The 22,835-nt window shown below is 38.8% G+C and overlaps 1 protein-coding gene across 3 annotated transcripts in view; it reads right to left on the bottom strand.

The window, feature by feature from the left end:
- The window catches only part of FSIP1 (fibrous sheath interacting protein 1), a 197,093-nt gene that overhangs the window by 122,314 nt on the left and 51,944 nt on the right, over positions 1–22,835 (bottom strand). For all 3 annotated transcript variants that reach the window (XM_078448482.2, XM_078448480.2, XM_078448483.1), the window contains exons 9-10: positions 21,392–21,550; positions 4,551–4,691 (exon numbers count right to left, since the gene is read on the bottom strand). In XM_078448482.2, the coding sequence (XP_078304608.1) occupies positions 4,551–4,691; positions 21,392–21,550 (300 nt within the window). The remainder of the gene's footprint in view (positions 1–4,550; positions 4,692–21,391; positions 21,551–22,835) is intronic.

Below are 22,835 nucleotides of genomic sequence, written 5' to 3'. Positions count from 1 at the left end.
ACTCGCTCACGTGCTCCCTCTGTCTCTCAAAAATAAAATAAAATATTTTTAAAAAAAACACTAGTTCAAAGGGATATACACCCCTATGCTTATAGCCAAATTATGGAAGAAGTCCAAGTATCCATCGATAGAAGAATGGATAAAGAAGATGTGGTGTGTATATATATATATATATATATATATATATATATATATATATATATACAATGGAGCATTATTTGGCCATAAAAAAAAAAGAATGAAATTTTGCCATTTTCAACAATACAGATGGAGCCAGAGAATATAATGCTAAGCAAAATAAATCAGTCCCAGAAAGCCAAGCACCATATGACTTCACTCACATGTGAACAAAACAAGTTAAGAAACAAAACAAATAAGCAAAACAAATAAGCAAAGGATTAAAAAGAGAGACAAACCAGGAAACAGACTCTTCACTATAGAGAACAAACTGATAGTTACCAGCGGGGAGGTAGAGAGGGAGATGGGTGAAATAGGTGATGGGGGTTAAGGAGTGCACTTGTCGTGATGCGCTCTGGGTGGCTTATGGAAGTGCTGAATCACTATATTGTACACCTGAAACTAATATAACACTGTATATTAACTGCATTGGAATTCAAACAAATTTTTATTTTTATTTTTTCTTTTTTTTAAATTTTTTTTAATGTTAGTTTTTGAGAGAGATAAAGTGTGAGCGGGGAGGGACAAAGAAAGAGGGAGACACAGAATCCGAAGCAGGCTTCAGGCTCTGAGCTGTCAGGACAGAGCCTGATGTGGGGCTCGAATTCACAAACTGCAAGATCATCACCCGAGCTGAAGTTGGACACTTACCCGACTGAGCCACCCAGGCGCCCCTTGATTCTAAGGCTTACCTCCATCTTCAATTTCATCCTCTCTGCTATATCCTTCCCTTTGTTATCATAGAAACAAGCATATGTAAATGCCATCTTAATAATGTTAATAAAAATAACAATACTAATAATAAACATTTAGATAGCACTTAAGACGTGCCAAGCCCTGTTCGGAGCACTTCATATACATGCTAACTAATTTAATCTTCATAACAACCTATAAAGGGGATATTAATTATAACTATCCCATTCTACAGATCAAAGAACTAAAGCACAGAGAGGTCAAAATACCTGTCCAAGGTCACACAGCTAGTAAGTACAGAGTTGAGATTCAAACCCAAACAGGCTACTCCAGTGTATGGCTCTTAACCACTATGTCCCATGTATAGAAGCTTACATAACAAAACTACAACGCAGGGAGGTAATATAGAGCAGACTGGGTTGAAAAGAGTCAATGGGCAAAGAAGCCCGTACGGCACCTAAAAGAACAGAGAGCGACTCTCTGAGCTAGTGGGAAAATCAGGGGACAGGTACCAGAGACCACTGTATGCAAATGACGGAGAGGTTGTCTGTGGGATCCGTCTTGTATGGCCTGTTCTATGAATATAGCTATTTTCATTTTCTCTTGATGCTATCATCTCAAATCATCTCCATACAAGGAGTCAGCTTGACAGGGGAACTCTCATCCATGGTCAAAGCCAATACTCCCAACCCCACGGGAGCCCACCAGGCGAGAAGTAAGTGGCTCAGCACAATCCCCATCCGCCATGTCATCGTGCCTACTTTCCCTCGCTCCTAACAGCTCCTAATAGCAAGATCCGGTGACACCAATACAACTACCACCTTCAGGCTTAGCCAAATCCCACTGCCTCGACTAAGCTTGACCGAAGCGAATGTGCATTTGCAGCCTCAGCCTACTACCTGAAACACGGAACTAAGTCATTTTTCCAGCCCTTGCTGACAGATCAAACCTAGGATTCAGGTGGTTCCAGGACTACCCCCAGGGCTCCACATTGCCCTTTTCCTCACTCTTTCCCCAGTTCATCCCTAAAATTGAATATGGCCTTTACCCATAAATCACCAATTCAATGTCCACAGATTACTGTTTTCACCCAAATCAGTGATCCTGAAACAATGTTCTCTTGTAATAGGAAGAAGAAGACAAAACTGTAAAATTAGCCGTTTCCGGAAGCTATCATACAGACAACATATTCTTTGCTCTATAGGTAGCAAGCTAACTTTTTTTATACATATGAAAGACAATCTCACATTCTCCCAAAAAGTGTTACTAAACTTCCAAAAGTAACTTTCAATAGAATATTTAAACCAATTACTACTGAACAATTGGGAAGCACACACACTAAGCTTTACATGTTATAAATGACATCATTTCTCACCCAAAATATGCCAACATTCACAGGCAGAAGGTCATCTAGCCCTACTCTCTTGATTTTAAAGTAAGAAAACCAAGTCTTCAAGAGACTAAGTGACTTCTTCAAGGTGACAGAGTAGGCCCCTGACAACTCTGAAACAAGGAGTCAGGTCTCCAGATTCCCAATCCACAAAGTACCCAGAAGTCTATGAGGTGCACTGAGCTTCGCAGAGTTTTAAACAGACATAGTATGTTCCCTGAAAAGGACACACATGTGGTACACAATGTGATCCATTGGATATTGTGAAACTCTAAGCAGTCAAAACATAAAGACTCATATGCCAACACTCATATGCCTTTATCACACAAGTTTCTCAAAGTGTTGACTGTAAAACAATAAAGCTGAAAGTTAATCATTTCAATCCTGTCTCTTCCACTCAGTAGCTACATATGCTTGAGGAAGTTACTCAACCTCTCCACATCTCTATTTCCTTGTCTGGAAAACGAGGATAGTAGTGTTTACCTCACAGAGTGGTTATAAAGACTAGGTAAGTTAATAAGTTACAAAGTACTTGGAACGGTGCCTGCCACTGTAGGCCCACAGTCGTTGTTCTTCTCTACTTACATATGATTCTTTTCCACTTAGGTAACGACTAACTCTTAGTATTGATCATACTTCTGTAAATCTATCCAACCTTCATATGACACTGGAAAAATATACAAGATTTCCTAAAGGACCCAGGTTTTGAGTCAAAAATTAAATAATAATAGAGACATGGTAGAAAATAATGGATACAAGTCCAAGGCATAAGACAAATGGTGAGAAATCAGGAGAACTGAATTAGGGAGAATGACAGGCTTTGCCTGCCTTGGATTGGCAGGCATGGGGTGAGAAGTGCCAGCCATTTTCAAAATGAGTCAAACCACAAACATTTTACTTACCACATCCAGTTTGCAATGCCCTATCACTACCACCGCAACTATTGGCCAAGAGCCTCTTTACGCTCCCTAACCATTCTTACCTCTTCCACTTCCTCCCCGTATCAATAGACTCAAGGAGAAAAAAAAAAAAAACCTCAGAAAATAAAAATGAAGGTCTCCCTGAAACATAATTCCCATTTAATTTCCCATGAAGAGTAAACAAAAATGAATTCTAAAGAGAAGCACAATGCATGTATTCCCCTTAGATCTGTTGCCTGACTCTCATTAGGTAGACCTAGCTGTCCTTTAGGCTGAGAGTCAGTGAAGCTGTCCATGGCTGGCAAAAGGTTAAGAGCAATTCAGCAGGACACGGTCATTAGGGGTGAAGAATCTCAGTCAGGACTGGGCCACACTCTTGGAGAGCTCTAAGGAGATCAGAATGGAATCAAAATCACTTACCTGATGCTCACTCCCATGGAACAGCATATAAAATAAAATAATAAGAGAAGAGACTGACCAGGGTTAAGCGGCTAGACAGGAGGGGACAGTGCTGACAGAAGGGTGATACAAGCAAGGACAAAAAAAAGAGAAGATTCCAAAGAGTCATAAAGAACTGCGGCAAGATATGACAGCAAATTAGACATACTGGTTAAAACTTAATGAGGCTTGAAGATCACCCAAGATAACAGGATTTAGTAGGAGACAGAAAGTAGGTACTGCTGGCAATTAGCACAAGACCAGCCTTGGGAGAGAGGATGTAGGTGGAATCACAAGTTTAGCCTTGTCATGTTTAATTTTAGGTAAAAGCAAGTATCCAGGGGGAAGCATACTACGGGTAGCTGCAAAATCAGAATATTATGGAGCATTTCTAATGGGTTCAGAATATCAACCAACTCACAACTGTGCTAATTTAAGAGCTTTCTCTTACCCGCAGTGATATGTCTTTCAATGACAATCAATTATAACATGAAATAGGCACACGAATGATTTAGAATGAATTAAAACTGAGTAATAATATATTATGAATTATGAACAAAAAGTGGGACTACTTAAGGCCCAAGTTCGATATATAAAGATGATTTTGTGGAGAATAACTACCAGATTTTTCCATTAAAAAAAAACATTTATGTCACTGTCAGGCACAGAATATTAGGCATATGGGTCATTATTCTGACTTCAGATAGGATTTCACAGATTTATTATATCACATAAAGTAAGTATAATAATATTACTTTAAGTTCTACGAATCATATTTTTAGCTTTTATGCAAATTCTTACTGACATATTCCCATGTCAGTTTCCTTAATGGACTGAACACATAAAACCAGTCATAAACAGTCAAAGGAAACTGGAGGCTTTTTTAAATACAATCATTGGTTACAGTTAAACTTTAAATAAAGAAGACTTACCACATTTTCCTTCATCTTTCTCAGTTTGTCATCTATCTCTCTCAGCCGGTTTTGCTGATCCCGTTGCTCTTTGGTGTTCCGAAGTACCTTTTCTCCTGGAGTTATTTCCATATTTTTATCATCATCATTAAGGTCAGGTTCCTAATCAAAAAAAAAAAAAAAAAAATTCACACACAGGCTGGAAATGTACCATTACATGCCGCCCCAAAGCAAATGAACTTTAAAGGTTTGGCTTTGCTTCTCAAACAATATTTCTTCCCTTCAAAATGATATTCAGGGGTACCTGGGTAGCTCAGCTGGTGGAGTGTCTGACTCTTGATCTCAGGTCTTGATTTCAGGGTCATGAGTTCAAGCCCTGCACTGGGCATGGAGCCTACTTTTAAAACAAATTATATTTATAATTCCCTAAACTCTTCCTCTTTGAAGGAGAAGGGTCCAACTATACATAAAACAAGTAGGAAAATAAACTCAATCATTTGGAAATCAAGAAGTTAGAGTGGAAAGAGAAGTGGCCAGGAAGCAGCAACCTGGGCTCTGGTCCCTGCTCTATACATATCAGCCCAAGATCTTAGGCAAATCACACTTTCTCTGGACTCCAAGTTCATCATATATAAATAACAAGGAAAAAAAATCCTGCCTATCCATACTATGAGAGGCGCATGCTTACTTAGTGAACTGGAATGGGCAAAGTCAGGAGTTTTAAATCCTGGCTCTACCTGGCTCCTGACTAAGATGGCTTTAGGGAAATCAACTAACCTGTCTGAACTTCAGTTTTAGCATCTGCAAAATGATAATAACATTCGGCCCCAAAGTCATCACAGTAGGTAGTAGGTATGCAACAAATCTTAGTGGCTAACAAATGTGAGTTAAATATGTCCTCTGAAAGGAATAAAGATTACATAATGGAAGTAGTTCACTATTATCAGCAATATTTGAATGGACAGAACCATAATCTTTCAAAATTAATGGGTATAAAAATGGGTATTTGAGAGGAATTTGGCTTTATATCTATAACTTCACTTCCTATCTTTTCTCCCACAGATCTCCTACTCTGTGCTGCCATGCAGGTAACTGACATAATGTCATAAATGTCATGTTTGAAGTTACTCAAACCAGAACCCTCCAACACTCTCATCCCTTACAGAGCTTGTATCATGCCCATTATCTACCCCAAGTAAGAAGTACTTGTAACCAGTGTCTCCTTGAAGATGCTTGCATTTCTTGTATTTGGGGTTATTTTGGTGCCTTGGGACCTCAGCTCTGTGATGAAAAACACTGATTCAGAAAGAGTATTGATTATGCAGATTACCTGCCATTTTCTATTGAAGAGATAGGAGCAGCACTCTCTCCAGTTAACCTAAGATGAAGCTGGAACATTCCTAAGACACTGAATGTCAGGGACTTTGTTAATTAGCGATTCATAAATGAAACAGAAAATTCAAATAATACAGTTTCATTTTTTTTTTTTTTTTAATTTTTTTTTTTTCAACGTTTTTTATTTATTTTTGGGACAGAGAGAGACAGACAGAGCATGAACGGGGGAGGGGCAGAGAGAGGGAGACACAGAATCGGAAACAGGCTCCAGGCTCTGGGCCATCAGCCCAGAGCCCGACGCGGGGCTCGAACTCACGGACCGCGAGATCGTGACCTGGCTGAAGTCGGACGCTTAACCGACTGCGCCACCCAGGCGCCCCAATACAGTTTCATTTTAAGAAGAAAAGTACATTTAAAACTACACTTTACCCTCTACCTAAACTTTATATCGTGTGATTTTATTATGTGACATTGTCACTACTTTTTAGCTCTAAATAATTTGGAACTTGTTTTGTTATTTAGCTTTTTATTTTTTATTTTTATTTTTTTAGAGAGAGAGAGCACAAGCAGGGGAGAGGGGCAGAGAAAGAGAGAGAGAGAATCTTAAGCAGGCTCCATGCTCAGCACAGAGCCCAATGCAGAGCTTGATCTGACAACCCTGGGATCATGACCTGAGCCGAAATCAAAAGTCAGACGCTCAACTGACTGAGTCACCCAGGTGCCCTGTTATATACTTTGAATTAATGGTTACTTATCATATTTTTTTTTGTGACTGCTTCTTTTTCATAGAACTTGGATCACACCGTATTGTCATTTTCAATTTGAATTTTTTCACTTATCAATACAAATCGATTATTTTTCTATATCATTAAATGTTCCTCAAAATCAATATAATCCCATACTATTTTATTACAAATTCCATTTTTTTAAAAAAATGACGGGAAAAGTATAATTTTTTTGGAAGCTAAAAATATTTAGCCTCTGGGATAATGTCTCATTAACTTCAATTTTTTTTGAAGGGTCACCATCTCACTTCCTAATACCTCTTAATTAAGGCCCTCCTCCCTTACTGCCTCATCATTCACCTAAATCATGGTTTTCAAACTCCAGTGGCCTTCAGACTCACCCACAGAGCCTGGGAAAACTTTCAAAGGCCCAGCCTCCACACTGGAGATTCTGATTCAATAGGGGACTGACACCCTGAATACAGCTACTTGAAAATTTGAGAACTATCTAGTTAGCTTCAGCCTCTTAACTGATCTGAGGGCCACCAGTCTCCCATTCACTCCACCCTATGCAGAGATGCCACGGAGCAAAGCCACTGAGCAAAGTCCTCGATCATTCCTAGTCTGTACCCTGACTAGCTCTTCAGTCTCGTTTCCCATTGCTTGGGTCTCAGACCCAAAACCATGGCAATACTCACAACTACTAGTTCTCCACTACTCCATGCCCCTTTCCTCCAGCTGCTCATGAAGACGCCACTCTTTTTGAGCACAAATATATTTCCCCTATAAAATGTTCCCTAACACACTTAGGAAGGGCAGTTATTCTCTGGGTCATGCCACATGTTCCCTCATCGCAGTTACCACACTGTCACTGCTCAGACAGGGACCATGACTAATCCTACTCTGTATCCCAACACAAACTATAACCTGAAGCTGTATAAGCACTGGCCAATAGACTGTACAGCTGACCCTTGGACAACATGAGTTTGAACGGCATAGGTCCACTTTCACGCAGATTATTTTTCAATAAACAGTACAGTGCTATAAATAAATGTATTTTCTATATGGAAACAAACAAAAATGACAATACAACAATCCAAATGCTTTGGGATGCAGCGAAGGCAGTCCTGAGAGGAAAATACATTGCAATCCAGGCCTATCTCAAGAAACAAGAAAAATCCCAAACACAAAATCTAACAGCACACCTAAAGGAAATAGAAGCAGAACAGCAAAGGCAGCCTAAAGCCAGCAGAAGAAGAGAAATCATAAAGATCAGAGCAGAAATAAACAATATAGAATCTAAAAAAACTATAGAGCAGATCAACGAAACCAAGAGTTGGTTTTTTGAAAAAATAAACAAAATTGACAAACCTCTAGCCAGGCTTCTCAAAAAGAAAAGGGAGATGACCCAAATAGATAAAATGATGAATGAAAATGGAATTATTACAACCAATCCCTCAGAAATAAAGCAATTATCAGGGAATACTATGAAAAATTATATGCCAACAAATTGGACAACCTGGAAGAAATGGACAAATTCCTAAACACCCACACACTTCCAAAACTCAAACAGGAGGAAATAGAAAGCTTGAACAGACCCATAACCAGCGAAGAAATTGAATCAGTTATCAAAAATCTCCCAACAAATAAGAGTCCAGGACCAGATGGCTTCCCAGGGGAATTCTACCAGATATTGAAAGCAGAGATAATACCTATCCTTCTTAAGCTATGCCAAAAAATAAAAAGGGAAGGAAAACGTCCAGACTCATTCTATGAAGCCAGTATTACGTTGATTCCTAAACCAGACAGAGACCCAGTGAAAAAAGAGAACTACAGGCCAATATCCCTGATGAATACGGATGTAAAAATTCTCAATAAGATACTAGCAAATCGAATTCAACAGCATATAAAAAGAATTATTCACAACGATCAAGTGGGATTCATTCCTGGGCTGCAGAGCTGGTTCAACATTCACAAATCAATTAACGTGCTACATCACATTAATAAAAGAAAAGATAAGAACCATATGATCCTGTCAATCGATGCAGAAAAAGCATTTGACAAAATTCAGCATCCTTTCTTAATAAAAACCCTCGAGAAAGTTGGGATAGAAGGAACATACTTAAACATCATAAAAGCCATTTATGAAAAGCCCACAGGTAACATCATCCTCAATGGGGAAAAACTGAGAGCTTTTCCCCTGAGATCAGGAACATGACAGGCATGTCCACTGTCACCACTGTTGTTTAACATAGTGTTGGAAGTTCTAGCATCAGCAATCAGACAACAAAAGGAAATCAAAGGCATCAAAATTGGCAAAGATAAAGTCAAGCTTTCACTTTTTGCAGATGACATGATATAATACATGGAAAATCCGATAGACTCCACCAAAAGTCTGCTAGAACTGATACATGAATTCAGAAAAGTTGCAGGATACAAAACCAATGTACAGAAATCAGTTGCATTCTTATACACTAATAATGAAGCAACAGAAAGACAAATAAAGAAACTGATCCCATTCACAATTGCACCAAGAAGCATAAAATACCTAGGAATATATCTAACCAAAGATGTAAAAGATCTGTATGCTTAAAACTATAGAAAGCTTATGAAGGAAATTAAAGAAGACATAAAGAAATGGAAAAACATTCCATGCTCATGGGTTGGAAGGATAAATATTGTTAAAATGTCAATACTACCCAAAGCTATCTACACATTCAATGCAACCCCAATCAAAATTGCACCAGCATTCTTCTCGAAGCTAGAACAAGCAATCCTAAAATTCATATGGAACCACAAAAGGCCCCAGATAGCCAAAGTAATTTTGCAGAAGAAGACCAAAGCAGGAGGCATCACAATCCCAGACTTTAGCCTCTACTACAAAGCTGTCATCATCAAGACAGCATGGTATTGGCACAAACACAGACACATAGACCAATGGAATAGAATAGAAACCCCAGAACTAGACCCACAAAAGTATGGCCAACTAATCTTTGACAAAGCAGCAAAGAATATCCAATGGAAAAAAGACAGTCTCTTTAACAAATGGTGCTGGGTGAACTGGACAGTAACATGCAGAAGAATGAAACTAGACCACTTTCTTACACCATTAACAAAAATAAACTCAAAATGGATAAAGGACCTGAATGTGAGACAGGAAACCATCAAAACCTTAGAGGAGAAAGCAGGAAAAGACCTCTCTGACCTTAGCCGCAGCAATTCTTACTTGACACATCCCCAAAGGCAAGGGAATTAAAAGCAAAAATGAACTATTGGGACCTCATGAAGATAAAAAGCTTCTACACAGCAAAGGAAACAACCAACAAAACTGAAAGGCAACCAACGGAATGGGAAAAGATATTTGCAAATGACATATCGGACAAAGGGCTAGTATCCAAAATCTATAAAGAGCTCACCAAACTCCACACCCGAAAAACAAATAATCCAGTGAAGAAATGGGCAGAAAACATGAATAGACATTTCTCTAAAGAAGACATCCAGATGGCCAACAGGCACATGAAAGATGCTCAACGTCGCTCCTCATCAGGGAAATACAAATCAAAACCACCCTCAGATATCACCTCACGCCAGTCAGAGTGGCTAACATGAACAAATCAGGAGACTATAGATGCTGGAAAGGATGTGGAGAAATGGGAACCCTCTTGCACTGTTGGTGGGAATGCAAATTGGTGCAGCCACTCTGGAAAACAGTGTGGAGGTTCCTCAAAAAATTAAAAATAGACCTACCGTATGACCCAGCAATAGCACTGCTAGGAATTTATCCAAGGGATACAGGAGTACTGACGCATAGGGCCACTTGTACCCCAATGTTTATAGCAGCACTCTCAAGAATAGCCAAATTGTGGAAAGAGCCTAAATGTCCATCAACTGATGAATGGATAAAAAAATTGTGGTTTATATACACAACGGAGTACTACATGGCAATGAGAAAGAATGAAATATGGCCTTCTGTAGCAACGTGGATGGAACTGGAGAGTGTGATGCTAAGTGAAATAAACCATACAGAGAAAGACAGATACCATATGTTTTCACTCTTATGTGGATCCTGAGAAACTTAACAGGAACCCATGGGGGAGGGGAAGGAAAAAAAAAAGAGGTTAGAGTGGGAGAGAGCCAAAGCATAAGAGATTCTTAAAAACTAAGAACAAACTGAGGGTTGATGGGGGGTGGGAGAGAAGGGAAGGTGGGTGATGGGTATTGAGGAGGGCATCTTTTGGGATGAGCACTGGGTGTTGTATGGAAACCAATTTGACAATAAATTTCATATATTAATAAATAAATAAATAAATAAATAAATAAATAAATGTATTTTCTCTTCCTTATGATTTCCTAAATAACATTTTATTTATCTTTCTTTATTTTAAGAATTCTGTATATAATACATATAGCATACAAAATATGTGTTAATCAACTGTTGACACTATCAGTAGGGTTTCCAGTGAACAGCAGTTAAGCTTATGGAAAGTCAGAAGTAAGAACGCAGATTTTACACTGCATTGGGTGACAGCGCCCCTCATCCCTGCACTGTTCAAAAGTCAACTGTAATCTGGTTCTCAGAACTCTGTTCACACTAATGTTTCAATGAAATTTATATTTTGTGAAGTTATTTATTTAAGTTTATTTATTTTGAGAGAGAGAGAGAGCATGAGCTACGAATGGGGCAAAGAGAGAGGGTTAGAGGTAATCCCAAGAAGGCTCCATACTGTCAACGCAACACGGCACAGGACTCGATCTCACAAATTGTGAGACCATGACCTGAGCTGAAATCAAGAGTCAGAAGCTAACTGACTGAGCCACCCAGGCACCCCTATATTGTATAAAGTTTTAATGAGGACACTATTAAAAGAGTATTTCAATTTCAAGAAACGATTATTTTACATTTTGTTTTCCATAAAAGGGGACACACTTCTGGTAGCTCTCAATCTCTAGAAGCATCCAGAGGCTGAATTATTATCAGGAATATATTTAAGAACGAAACCTAATGTTAGGGAGGCATTTGGAAAAGATGGTATAAAGGTCTCTCTGCAGCTTTTTTTTTTTTAATTTTTTTAATCTTTATTTATTTTTGAGAGAGAGACAGAGTGTGATCAGGGGAAGAGCAGAGAGAGAGGGAGACACAGAATCTGAAGCAGGCTCCAGGACCCAAGCTGTCAGCGCAGAGTCTGACGCAGGGCTTGAACTCACAAACCATGAGATCATGAAATGAGCCGAAGTCAGACGCTCAACTGACTAAGCCACCCGGGCACCCCTAGGTCTCTCTGAAGCTTTAAGCATCCAGCATTTCATCAACTTTTATAAAGATGTATCTACCATGAAGTAGGATACACAGTGTCTTAGTCCATCTGAGTTGCTATTATAGAAGACCACATTGAAGGTGGCTTATAAACAACACAAATGTATTTCTCCAAGATCAAGGCATTGGCAGACTTGATGTCTGATAAAGGCCTGCTTCCTGGTTCCTAGAGGACCATCTTCTTTGCTGTGTCCTCACATGGTAGAAGGGACAAGAGAGCTCTCTACGTCTTTTTTATTAGGGCACTAATCCCCTTCATGATGGCTCCACCCTTATGACCTAATCACATCCCAAAGTCCTGACCTCCAAATACCATCACACTGGGGATCAGATTTCAACATATGAATTTTGAGAGGACACAAACATTCAGTCTATAAATTATAGTGAGATGAAAAACATCCAAATTGGATTTCATTTTTAAATGGAAATCTTTTTTTTAAGAGACAGCATTTTAATAATCTACAACTATGATTTTATTTTTAGTTTTTGGGTATGAGAAGAAAAGACACAGAAAAACATTTCTAATTCAGGCTTCATTTATATTTTAAATTTTGCTTATTCAAAGCCACCATTAAGACAATCCACAGGCTGAGAGTAAAATTTATAACACACAAACCTGTCAAAGGACTTGTATCCAAAATATGTAAGGAACTCACACAATTCAATAATAAAATAAGGAAGAATAAATACTAAAAAAGATAGTGTAGCTTTAAAGCGACTTGGATACTTCATAAAAGAAGACATGTGAATGACAAATAAGCACGTGAAAAAGTCCTATACATCATTAAGTAATTAGGGAAATGTAACTTAAAATCACAATCAGATATCACTACACAGCCACAAAAATGTCCCAGATGAAAAATTTTGTTAACCCCAAATATTGGAAAGGTAGGAACCATGAGGAACTCTCAAGTGTTATTGATGGGAATATACAATGGTACAACCACTTTGGAAAATTGTTTGGTAGTTTCTTAAAGAGTTCAGTGTTTGTCTTTCCTATGATCCATAGTTCCACTCCTGCAACTCTATCCAAGAGAAATGAAAATGTATGACTGAAGCCTTGTACACAAATGTTCACAGCAGCTTTAGGCATATAGGCAAATGTCCATCAGCACGAGAATGATAAACAAACTATGGGAGAACACCTGACTCAAGCTAGGCCAATCAGACTCTTTCTCCTTGACCGCTGTCTTGTGGGTAGGTTCAATCAATGAACTGGAGAGCAGGAGAAAAGAGAGCTTACAGTATCTTCCCCTTCTCCTCCCTGCTCTGGCATTAAGGTTTTGGCAGCAACATATCCCTAAGAGGCCCATCAGGAGAATTGTCTTAGATTCAACTGAATATTCATGCGCAAAGACAGAGGCCACAGGTGGAGCTAGTCTACTTAGATGAACATAGGACAGGAAACACGGCAGGGTAGTGTCAGGTACCCCTGGTCAATGGGAGTTTTTGCCACAGTCTGTGTCATGACAGTATAGGTACAAGGGCAAGGAAGTACCGTGGCTCAAAAGCTATATATCTCATAAGAACACCATCTCCTGAAATGATCCCACAGGCACACCCCCACGGTGTCCCAGCCAGGGACATGCCCAGTCTCAAGAAACACTGCACTAAGTGAGACTGAAAGTAGAGCTTCTCCACCAGGCCTTTATAATTCTCCCAATCCCTGGGTCATCTTTAGCATGAGCAAAGTTGCCTCCTAACATTGTTAACCTTCCAACTTTCATCGTATTGCCAGGGAAGCAGTTAGAAAGCTAACTACAGCTCAAATTCTCATGATGAAGGGGGAAGGATTGGTTAATCCTTTGCCTACACCTTCTGTGATTACAGTTTTGGATGGCAAAACTGTAAATGTTTGTTTATCATTCTCCCACAGCTCCAGCTTTCCCTAAGTTCCAATACATTTTTTCTTCCCCTACCCACTGTTGCTAGTCCCTATGTGTCCTAACGTCCCATATTGGCTCCTTTAAATCCATAAATAGTTCCTTAACTTACTTATCTTCAAAATCCAAGCTGGCTGTTTTCTCTTTCTTGCTCAAAATTCTAACTGGTATACCGTGTGTGTGTGTGTGTGTGTGTGTGTGTGTGTGTGTGTGTGTGTGTGTTTGCAGAGAAGTAAACTCAAAGGAAATTGAATTTGATGGTAAAAATCTTGTTTCTTTCACCTTATTTTTCTTAGATGCTTTTGTAACTCCTGAATTTTCTATAAGAAACACATATTAACTTCATAAGCAGAAGTCATATTTTATTTTTAAGAAAACAGAAATATTATTCTAGCAAGGCTATTTCTGTTCTGCTCTGACAATGTGACTCTCTGTACCCAAAGGTACTGGCCCAAAAGTTAGGTTTTAGCCCCAGTTCTGCTGGTATAACCAGCTATATACTTTTAAGCAAGTCACTTTCTCTTTCTGTCTCAAGTTCTTCCAAAACACTTTCTTCCAACTCTCTTATCTTATGAGTTCTGTAATTCTCTACCGTTAGACCCAAGGATATGTAACAGCCTTCCTCAGTTGTAATCTGATAGCATAACCATATAGTTCAAATATTTGAAGGATAGCAAGCAGTGAAAGATAGGCCAACAGGAAGCAAAAAAAGATAATCATTGATTCTAACAACAGCAACAAAAATCCCACTGGCATTTTCAAGAAGCTCTGTTGGTACCAGGAGAGGTTCTCTTGTCAAATCAAAGTGCCAACCAGTACTATGCGTTTTCATGATCATCAGGAAATATCTTGGGGCACCTGGTTGGCTCAGTCGGTTAAGCGTCCCACTTCGGCTCAGGTCATGATCTCACGGTTTGTGGGTTTGAGCCCCGCATTAGGCTCTATGCTGGCAGCTTGGAGCCTGGAGCCTGCTTCAAATTCTGGGTCTCACTCTCTTTCTCCCCCTCCCCAACTCACACTCTGTGTCTCTCTCTCTCTTTCATAAATAAACATTAAAAAAATTTTTTTAAGGAAATACCTTGATTTCCTATGGTAGGAATGTTTTGAGCAGATTCTCTGACCAGCCATATCATTTCTGGTTTTCAGGCATACAGAAATGTTTTTATTCAGTAAAAGTAAAATTCAGTTCAATAAAAGCTCTCTGTGATATGCACAGAATATCCAAGGAACCACAAAATGAGAACTGTCCCTGAGGCCAATATTTATTGATTTGACTAATTGATTGCCAACAGTTTCTAGGTTCAACCTTAGGAAAATATCTGTGGTGTTGACTGAGCCAATAGGGGTCTTTGAAACTAACTAAACAGAAAAATACAAACCTGCCTAAATAAAGCCAGCTTTCCCTGTGTTATAAAACAAAAGCTATCTTTTTCCAAAAGCAATTGCTATTTTCTGTCATCAGGTGGGTCATTTGCCTAGCAGCAGTAGAGGTAGGGAAAAAAATCTTTCAGCCAAATTGTTTTTATCATTTTAGAATATTGCCATGAAATGAAAGAAACCTTGACTACACAGGAGACTTAACACAGAAAAATAAAAAAATATAAATATAAACTTTAATCTGTAAAACACAGGTGGCAAGAACTCCACAGATTCATTTGGGAAATGTTTGACAAGTTAGCAAGGACATTTGAAGTAATTTCTTGTTCATTTCCCAATCAAGAAATCTATACTCTTATGACATGCTTCTATAGTTTTTGGAAATGACACAATGGTCAATAAGACTTCTGTGCTTGTGACTAGCATACATAAAAAATTCCTAGATTCCTGTCCTCAACCATCATATTAAGTAATTTGACATCAAGTAGACTAGATAGCCATTACCTGAACTCTGAGGTACATTACAGGTACATTACAAACCCCTGGACTCAGCAATAAAACATGTTATAGGATTGCATTTTATATTTCTTCAGCTTTAGCTAATGTTGAAACAGGAAGAGACAAAAAACTGTTAATTGTTGTTGTCAACAATAGTATGCTTTTGGTAAGAAAAAAGATGAATACAACTACAATTTTCCTCAATCAAATATTTGTTAGTTTTTTGTTGGCCTTACCAAAATGTGTACAACTGAACCAACATTTTAAGAACAAAAACAAACAAACAAACAAATGTAAGGAAGACCTTTATATTCAATTAAACCAGTTGGTTTAAGAACAAAGAAATGCCTGGGAATGCAAGCTGGTGCAGCCACTCTGGAAAACAGTATAGAGGTTCCTCAAAAAACTAAAAATAGTACTACCCTACGACCCAGCAATTGCACTACTAGGCATTTATCCACAGGATATAGGTGTGCTGTTTCAAAGGGACACATGCACCCCAATGTTTATAGCAGCACTATCAACAATAGCCAAAGTATGGAAAGAGCCCAAATGCCCATCGATGGATGAATGGATAAAGAAGATGTGGCATATATATACAATGGAGTATTACTCAGCAATCAAAAAGAATGAAATCTTGCCATCTGCAACTACGTGGATGGAACTGGAGGGTATCAAGCTAAGTGAAATTAATCAGAGAAAGACAAAAATCATATGACTTCACTCATATGAGGACTTTAAGAGACAAAACAGATGAACATAAGGGAAGGGAAACAAAAATCTTATAAAAACGGGGAGTGGGACAAAACAGAAGAGACTCATAAATATGGAGAACAAACAGAAGGTTACTGGAGGGGGTGTGGGAGGGGGGATGGGCTAAACGGGTAAGGAGCATTAAGGAATCTACTCCTGAAATCATTGTTGCACTCTATGCTAACTAATCTGGATGTAAATTTAAAAATATATAAAATTAAATAAATTTTTTTAAAAAAGAACGAAGAAATGCCTCTTAAAATGAGTACAATTTTGAAGACCTTCTCCCAACCAGAAAAAAAAAAAATCTAAGCATGAACTGGAATTCTAGATTTAGTAAGACTGATTGCATGAAACATGAATAAATTACACTTCTTTACAAGAGCCAAACTGAACAGAATTTGTTATTGAATCCAGTTGCTAAGGACTTAAGAAACTGAATACCTACAGAACTCCTATATCTTAGATATTTCTGGAGAAAGCTGGAACCTAATACAGCTACAAATAAGAAATACAGTAACTAAATTATAGAACATCGCTCAATTTTATGGTGGGATTTATAACATGAGGAAAAAACTAACTGATTTGTTGGAGGGTTAGGGGATGGATGTGGAAAGGTATGCAGAGTTAAACCACAGACTGTAAGGAAAAAATGGCTTCAATTCGTTCTCTTCTGCTAAGATGAAATGAAAATAAGAAGCAGATGTCAAAACTGCAACCACGTGATATTATTCACATTACAGCCACAGCAGTGATATGCCATTCTTCCTTCTGAAGGTGACCACGTGCTTTGTTTTACACTAAGGAAATCAGACATGTGAAAGCCAACTTCTGCTTTTAAAATATTGCCATAAAGCTAAGAGCCAGGCCAAGGTATCCTATGAGAATATCCTAATCAGCAAGCCCAAAAGGAAAAGAAGATTTCTTAACTGCTCCTTTCACAACTCCCTTAAGCTCTGAGTCACATTTCTGGAGTCCCTCAAATTATTCTGACTCAAGTACGTTTATCATCCTCGGCTCATGTGCCTACCGACTTTGCACCTTATTAGTTGCCACAGTCAACAGGTCAGAAAGTCTGAGTGTTTCAACTTGTTTGGGAAACTGTTTTCTTGACCGAAATTTTAAAAAATCTCCAAAGGAATTTTTTAAACATTGTGCCTTCAGAAAGTAACCTTTCCCTTCTCTGCTACCACAGACTTCCTGTACTTTTCATAAGATCATTTCCATATTGTGGTACTTCTTCCACCATGCGGTCATCCGACAACTTGTTCTAGGTCTACTCCTATCCTCCAGTACCCTACAAGCTGCTTTAAGGTCAAACGTGAAGCTGCATAAGTCTGAATATTCAAGGTCAACCACCACAGCATCTCCTATGAAAGCAGGCTTTCAAAGATGTTTTGATGTCCTGTACGGGGGCTGGATCAGTAACCTAAATGCGTGCAGTAGGCCTCAGGGTCTAGCAATACGATATGGAGTCATGAAAACTGTGGCAAACTGGAGAATTTGTGCTCCACGGAAAGCAGGAGTTGCTACTCAGATGAGTTCTGCAGTTTGCCAAGCAAGGATTCAGGTCTGAGGTTGCCAGATGTTCTATCTTCTCAAGAAAAACTAGGTATTTAGATGACATTTAGATATCTATATGAACTCACCCAATTTTTACCCATTGACTAAAAAAAACTGTAAACCCTCTGTGGGCTAAAGGAAATCCACATGTGAATCAACTTTGCCCTGCAGGCCACCAATTTTCAACGTTATGCTGTATCATGGCAGCCTTCTCTGGGCCTCTAACTCCTTCTGCCTTATTTACCAGTTCCTTTTCCACCTCGTGTCCCTCACTTGTGGAACTAGACTTTCCTGATATTCCTTCTGGATGTGCTTTCTCTCTCTCCCCTGAACCCCACTGCACTTTGCTTTTATAGCTTTCTATTGTGCTTATCTATGTTGTCTTGTACCACATTTAACTATGTATATCCTGTGCCTCCCACAAGAAAATGTGTTCCTTAGGTCACTTATTATCTTTTTTACTGTTTATTTATTTTTTTGAGATGGGGAGAGAGAGAGTAGGAAAAGGCAGAGAGACAGGGGGAGAAAGAAAAAATCCCAAGCAGGCTCCACGCTGTCGGCCCAGAGCCTGATGCGGGGCTCAATACCATGAACGGTGAGATCATGACCTGAGCCGAAATCAAGAGTCAGACACTTAACCGACTGAGCCACCCAGGCACCCCAAGTCACTTATTATTATAACAATAACATCACAGGTTGAGTTTTGTGTCGGACACGCACTAAGTAAGCACTTTACACAAATCGACTCATCCAACCTTTCAAAGAGCCCTAATATGTAAGTGATGAATCATTAAATTCGACTCCTGAAATCAATACCACATTGTATGTTAATTAATTTGAATTTGAATAAAATGTTGGAAGGAAAAAAATTTTTTTAATAAAAAATAGTAAAATATAAAAGAGCCCTAAGGAATAATAATATTATTACTATTTTATAAATAGAGAAACTAGGGTTCAGGGTGCTTCTAATTAATGCCCAAGTTCTCAGAACCAGTAAGTGGAAGTGAACTCGAACCAGAACTCGAAGTGAGGCTTTTTGATTCCATAGTTCTACACTGGCCTGACTTGTCTTTCAGCGCCCTACAATTCCTATCCAGTAAGCACTTGATTAATATTGTTGAATCAATTGCTGAAAACCAGAAATTCACATTCTACTTAAAAGACATTCTTTCATAAGGAGCATGAAGAAAAATTACTGATGAGTTAATGGTTTGCAGAAGGGTTAAAAATAAAAATAATGTGAATCTGTGCTATGAATATTTGTGGTTCAGCAACAGATTGGAGCCCATTCATCAACTGCACAGATACGCAAGGTTTAACCAAGATACTTTTCAGTGTATTTATCCAAAAAGAATTCCAATCCAAAAATAATATCTGCAAAATAATTTGCCATGTTAGCATTTCTGGCTTGAAAATTCAATGTGCAGTGCTGGCTTTAGTTAGAAATGAGGAAACGCCAAGAAGAAATTGAACAAAAGATTTAAAGAGTTGTTTTTTTTTTTTGCATTCAAGAGGCATTAATTATTTCTTTTCATCAAACACGATGTTACATTTCTGTTTCTGCATCCAATGGGAATCTCAAAATGCGGTTTTCTCTTTTCTCACTAAACCTATATTGTCTCACATAAAAATATATTATCTCAGTACGTGACAACTAAGTAACATACTGGTTTTCCCTTTTAGTGTTTAAAAAAAAAATTTATCTGAACTATAAGTGTCAATTCTGAAAGTATGATTTAAATGATGATGACAGAATCTCACCATAGTCGCTTTATTGAAATCCTAATGGCTAAACAAATTTCTGAATTCTCAGGCTCTCTTTAAACAATGACGTTTGATCGCCATTAAAAAGGTATTTTCTGTCTTTAGAATCCCTATTCAGCTTTGAGATCTCAGATACTCTTAAAATCCAACAACATAATAACAAAAAAAATCAGGTGTAACACAAAAAAGAACAAAGAATATCCCGGAACAATTTTATTTCCACCTCTTGGCTTCCTCCTTTTGGGAAATGGCACCTAGTAACTTAAATAAACTAGCAGCACAACTAATGTCAAAGTCCTGGGGTACATTTGAGTAGGGACAGAGATTCCAATGCTCTGTTTTCCGCTTTTACCCCAATCCAGAAATGAGTGGTTTCTGCTACCACCACTCTTGCTGTGCAAAGGGCTCAGAAGCAGCTGTGCCCAGGCCTTGCCAACATGACCTAAGGAAGCCAAGATGGCTCCATAAAGGTTTTGCCAGTGACCAAGTGCGAAGATATTCTTCGCAATATCTTAACACTCCTCTTTCCCTTTGAAGCAGTTTCAACTGGCCCAAAGCCAGAACCCCAACCTTCAGTTGATGGCTTAAAGACTCAATATAAAGCAGAATTATTACCTATAGAATATTTATTTTTAAACCTTTTTTAGGAACAAAAAAAAATCACATGCATCTAAGATTGTACAGAAAATGATTCGGTGAAATGTCTACAAAACTGGTAGAGGGTTAACAGAGTAACAAAAGGCTGGCCATTTTCTGTTTAGGTGAAAACTACCACCCAATCCTGAACCAGATCCCACGAAGTACTGAGATATGGGGGTGAAAAAAAAGAATTTTCTTTTCACAAAGCTGCCATTACTCTTCTGTTTTTCTAAACAGAAAACTGTAAAAGAATATTTCAGAAACTCTCCAGGGAGGAAACATGTTCCTTTCAAAATCCTCACAGGAGAGAAGTCATCAGCATAGTGAGAGCTTCACTGCTTGATGTGAAATTAAAAGAGCTGGAAGAATATGGCAGCATCAGGGACAAACGGCTGCCATTGCTAATACTTTGAACCAGAGGAATTAAGAGAAATAGAGGATGAATGAGTGCTTTACTGATTTTCTTCCCTATCCTGTCTCCTCATCGTGATCAAGAATTAGCTTAGGGGCGCCTGGGTGGCGCAGTCGGTTAAGCGTCCGACTTCAGCCAGGTCACGATCTCGCGGTCCGTGAGTTCGAGGCCCGCGTCAGGCTCTGGGCTGATGGCTCGGAGCCTGGAGCCTGTTTCCGATCCTGTGTCTCCCTCTCTCTCTGCCCCTCCCCCGTTCATGCTCTGTCTCTCTCTGTCCCAAAAATAAAAATTTAAAAAAAAAAAAAAAAAAAAAAAGAATTAGCTTAAATCATAAAGATGTAATAACAGTAAAATAAATACTTCCTAAGTGACCCTTCCCAGTAAATTATCAACTGAAAGAAAAATGAAGAGAAAGTGAAGTCACCAAAGGAAAACACACACAACGCACGCACTTACGGAAATTACTATCGTTGCACTCGGAGTTATGAAAAAAACAACTGGGAAGAAACCTCTTTAGTTAACAAGCAAATTGTCAGATTATGTGAACTAGCTTTAACACACGAACCTGAATAGTCTGTGTATCCTTAAATTAAATCTACCTGATCGCTGTGGTTTCCATGTCTTGGAGAAAAGTCGGAAGTTGTTGGTGAGGCTGCAGAAAGTTCCTGGAGCTTTGTGTCGATTTCGGCAAGCTGCTGGTGCTGGGTGACTGCAAATGTGTATCCTTCTCCTGGGACCAGCCAGCCAGACTGATCGCCCTAAAAGGAAACAAGAGTCACAGGGTCATTCCCATGCTACACTTTTTCCAAAATATCCCTTTCAGACTGCTACATCAATGCTCAGGACTTCACACACACATACACAAACACACACACACAAACACACACATTACAAAAAAACTCACAAAATTAACATTGGGATAGTGAAAGAAAAAAATTAGTAGTTTATTGTTTCATTATCTGCCAAATCTGTATAAAGTATATTCTACATTGTGTGGGTTTTTTTTTCCCCCTGTGGAATAAATCTCTTGGCCTTGCAGTCTGGTTCTTATAACATTCTCATTTCTCCATTTTGAAAAAGTAGTCTGTAATATGTTAAATAGGAATAAATCATGTTTACCCTATAATCGACATGGTATTTTCAAGATTTGTTCCTGAAAAGTAACATAGGGTCTATAAATGCAGTTGTTTGGGTTTCATGAGCCTATTTATCATCTAACTCCTTATTCAACTAATATTCATGTCATAATGGGTTAAAACCCACTCATAACATTCAAACATCTTGTGCTCAGTGCCCACTGAACATAGACACTGCACTAGGCACTGGTGATTCAGCAGGAATCTCACAAGCTCTGCCCTTAGGGAGTTCTCAGTCTTCTGGTAGCAAAGATTTTAACAAGGTATGAAGAGTGCTGGTAAGCCAAGGCACCATGGGGACCAGTGAGGGTCAACTAACCTTTATGGACATGAAGGAGCAGAGAGACAAAGTGGCTGGAGAAGGCTTCCTGGAGGAGATAATCAATCTTAATCACATCTTAATCAAGGAAACAACATGGCTGGCTATGCATTTTAAAACTGGAACTTGCGGGGCGCCTGGGTGGTTCAGTCGGTTAAGCGGCCGACTTCGGCCCAGGTCATGATCTTGCGGTCCGTGAGTTCGAGCCCCGCGTCAGGCTCTGTGCTGACAGCTCAGAGCCTGGAGCCTGTTTCAGATTCTGTGTCTCCCTCTCTCTGACCCTCCCCCGTTCATGCTTTGTCTCTCTCTGTCTCAAAAATAAATAAACGCTAAAAAAAAAAAAAAATTAAAATAAAATAAAATAAAATAAAACTGGAACTTGCACGGGCAAGACTGGAAACAGAAAACCCAGTTAAGAAGCAAAAGCCATAATCTGGAACAAAAGTGATGAGCTCCTAAACTAAGGAATATCTCCTCGGAATACAGAACATAGAGCAGATTCCAGAGATACTTACAAAGTAGAAATTACAGAATCTGGAGATAATTTGATGGAAGCGTGGAAGGAGAAGTAAGGATCAAAGATAAAAA

The sequence above is a fragment of the Panthera onca genome, chromosome B3 (genome assembly GCF_046562875.1).
Source record: "Panthera onca isolate mPanOnc1 chromosome B3, mPanOnc1 haplotype 2, whole genome shotgun sequence".
NCBI classification, from domain to species: Eukaryota; Metazoa; Chordata; class Mammalia; order Carnivora; family Felidae; genus Panthera; species Panthera onca.
This window is presented reverse-complemented; position numbering and strand designations above follow the sequence as displayed.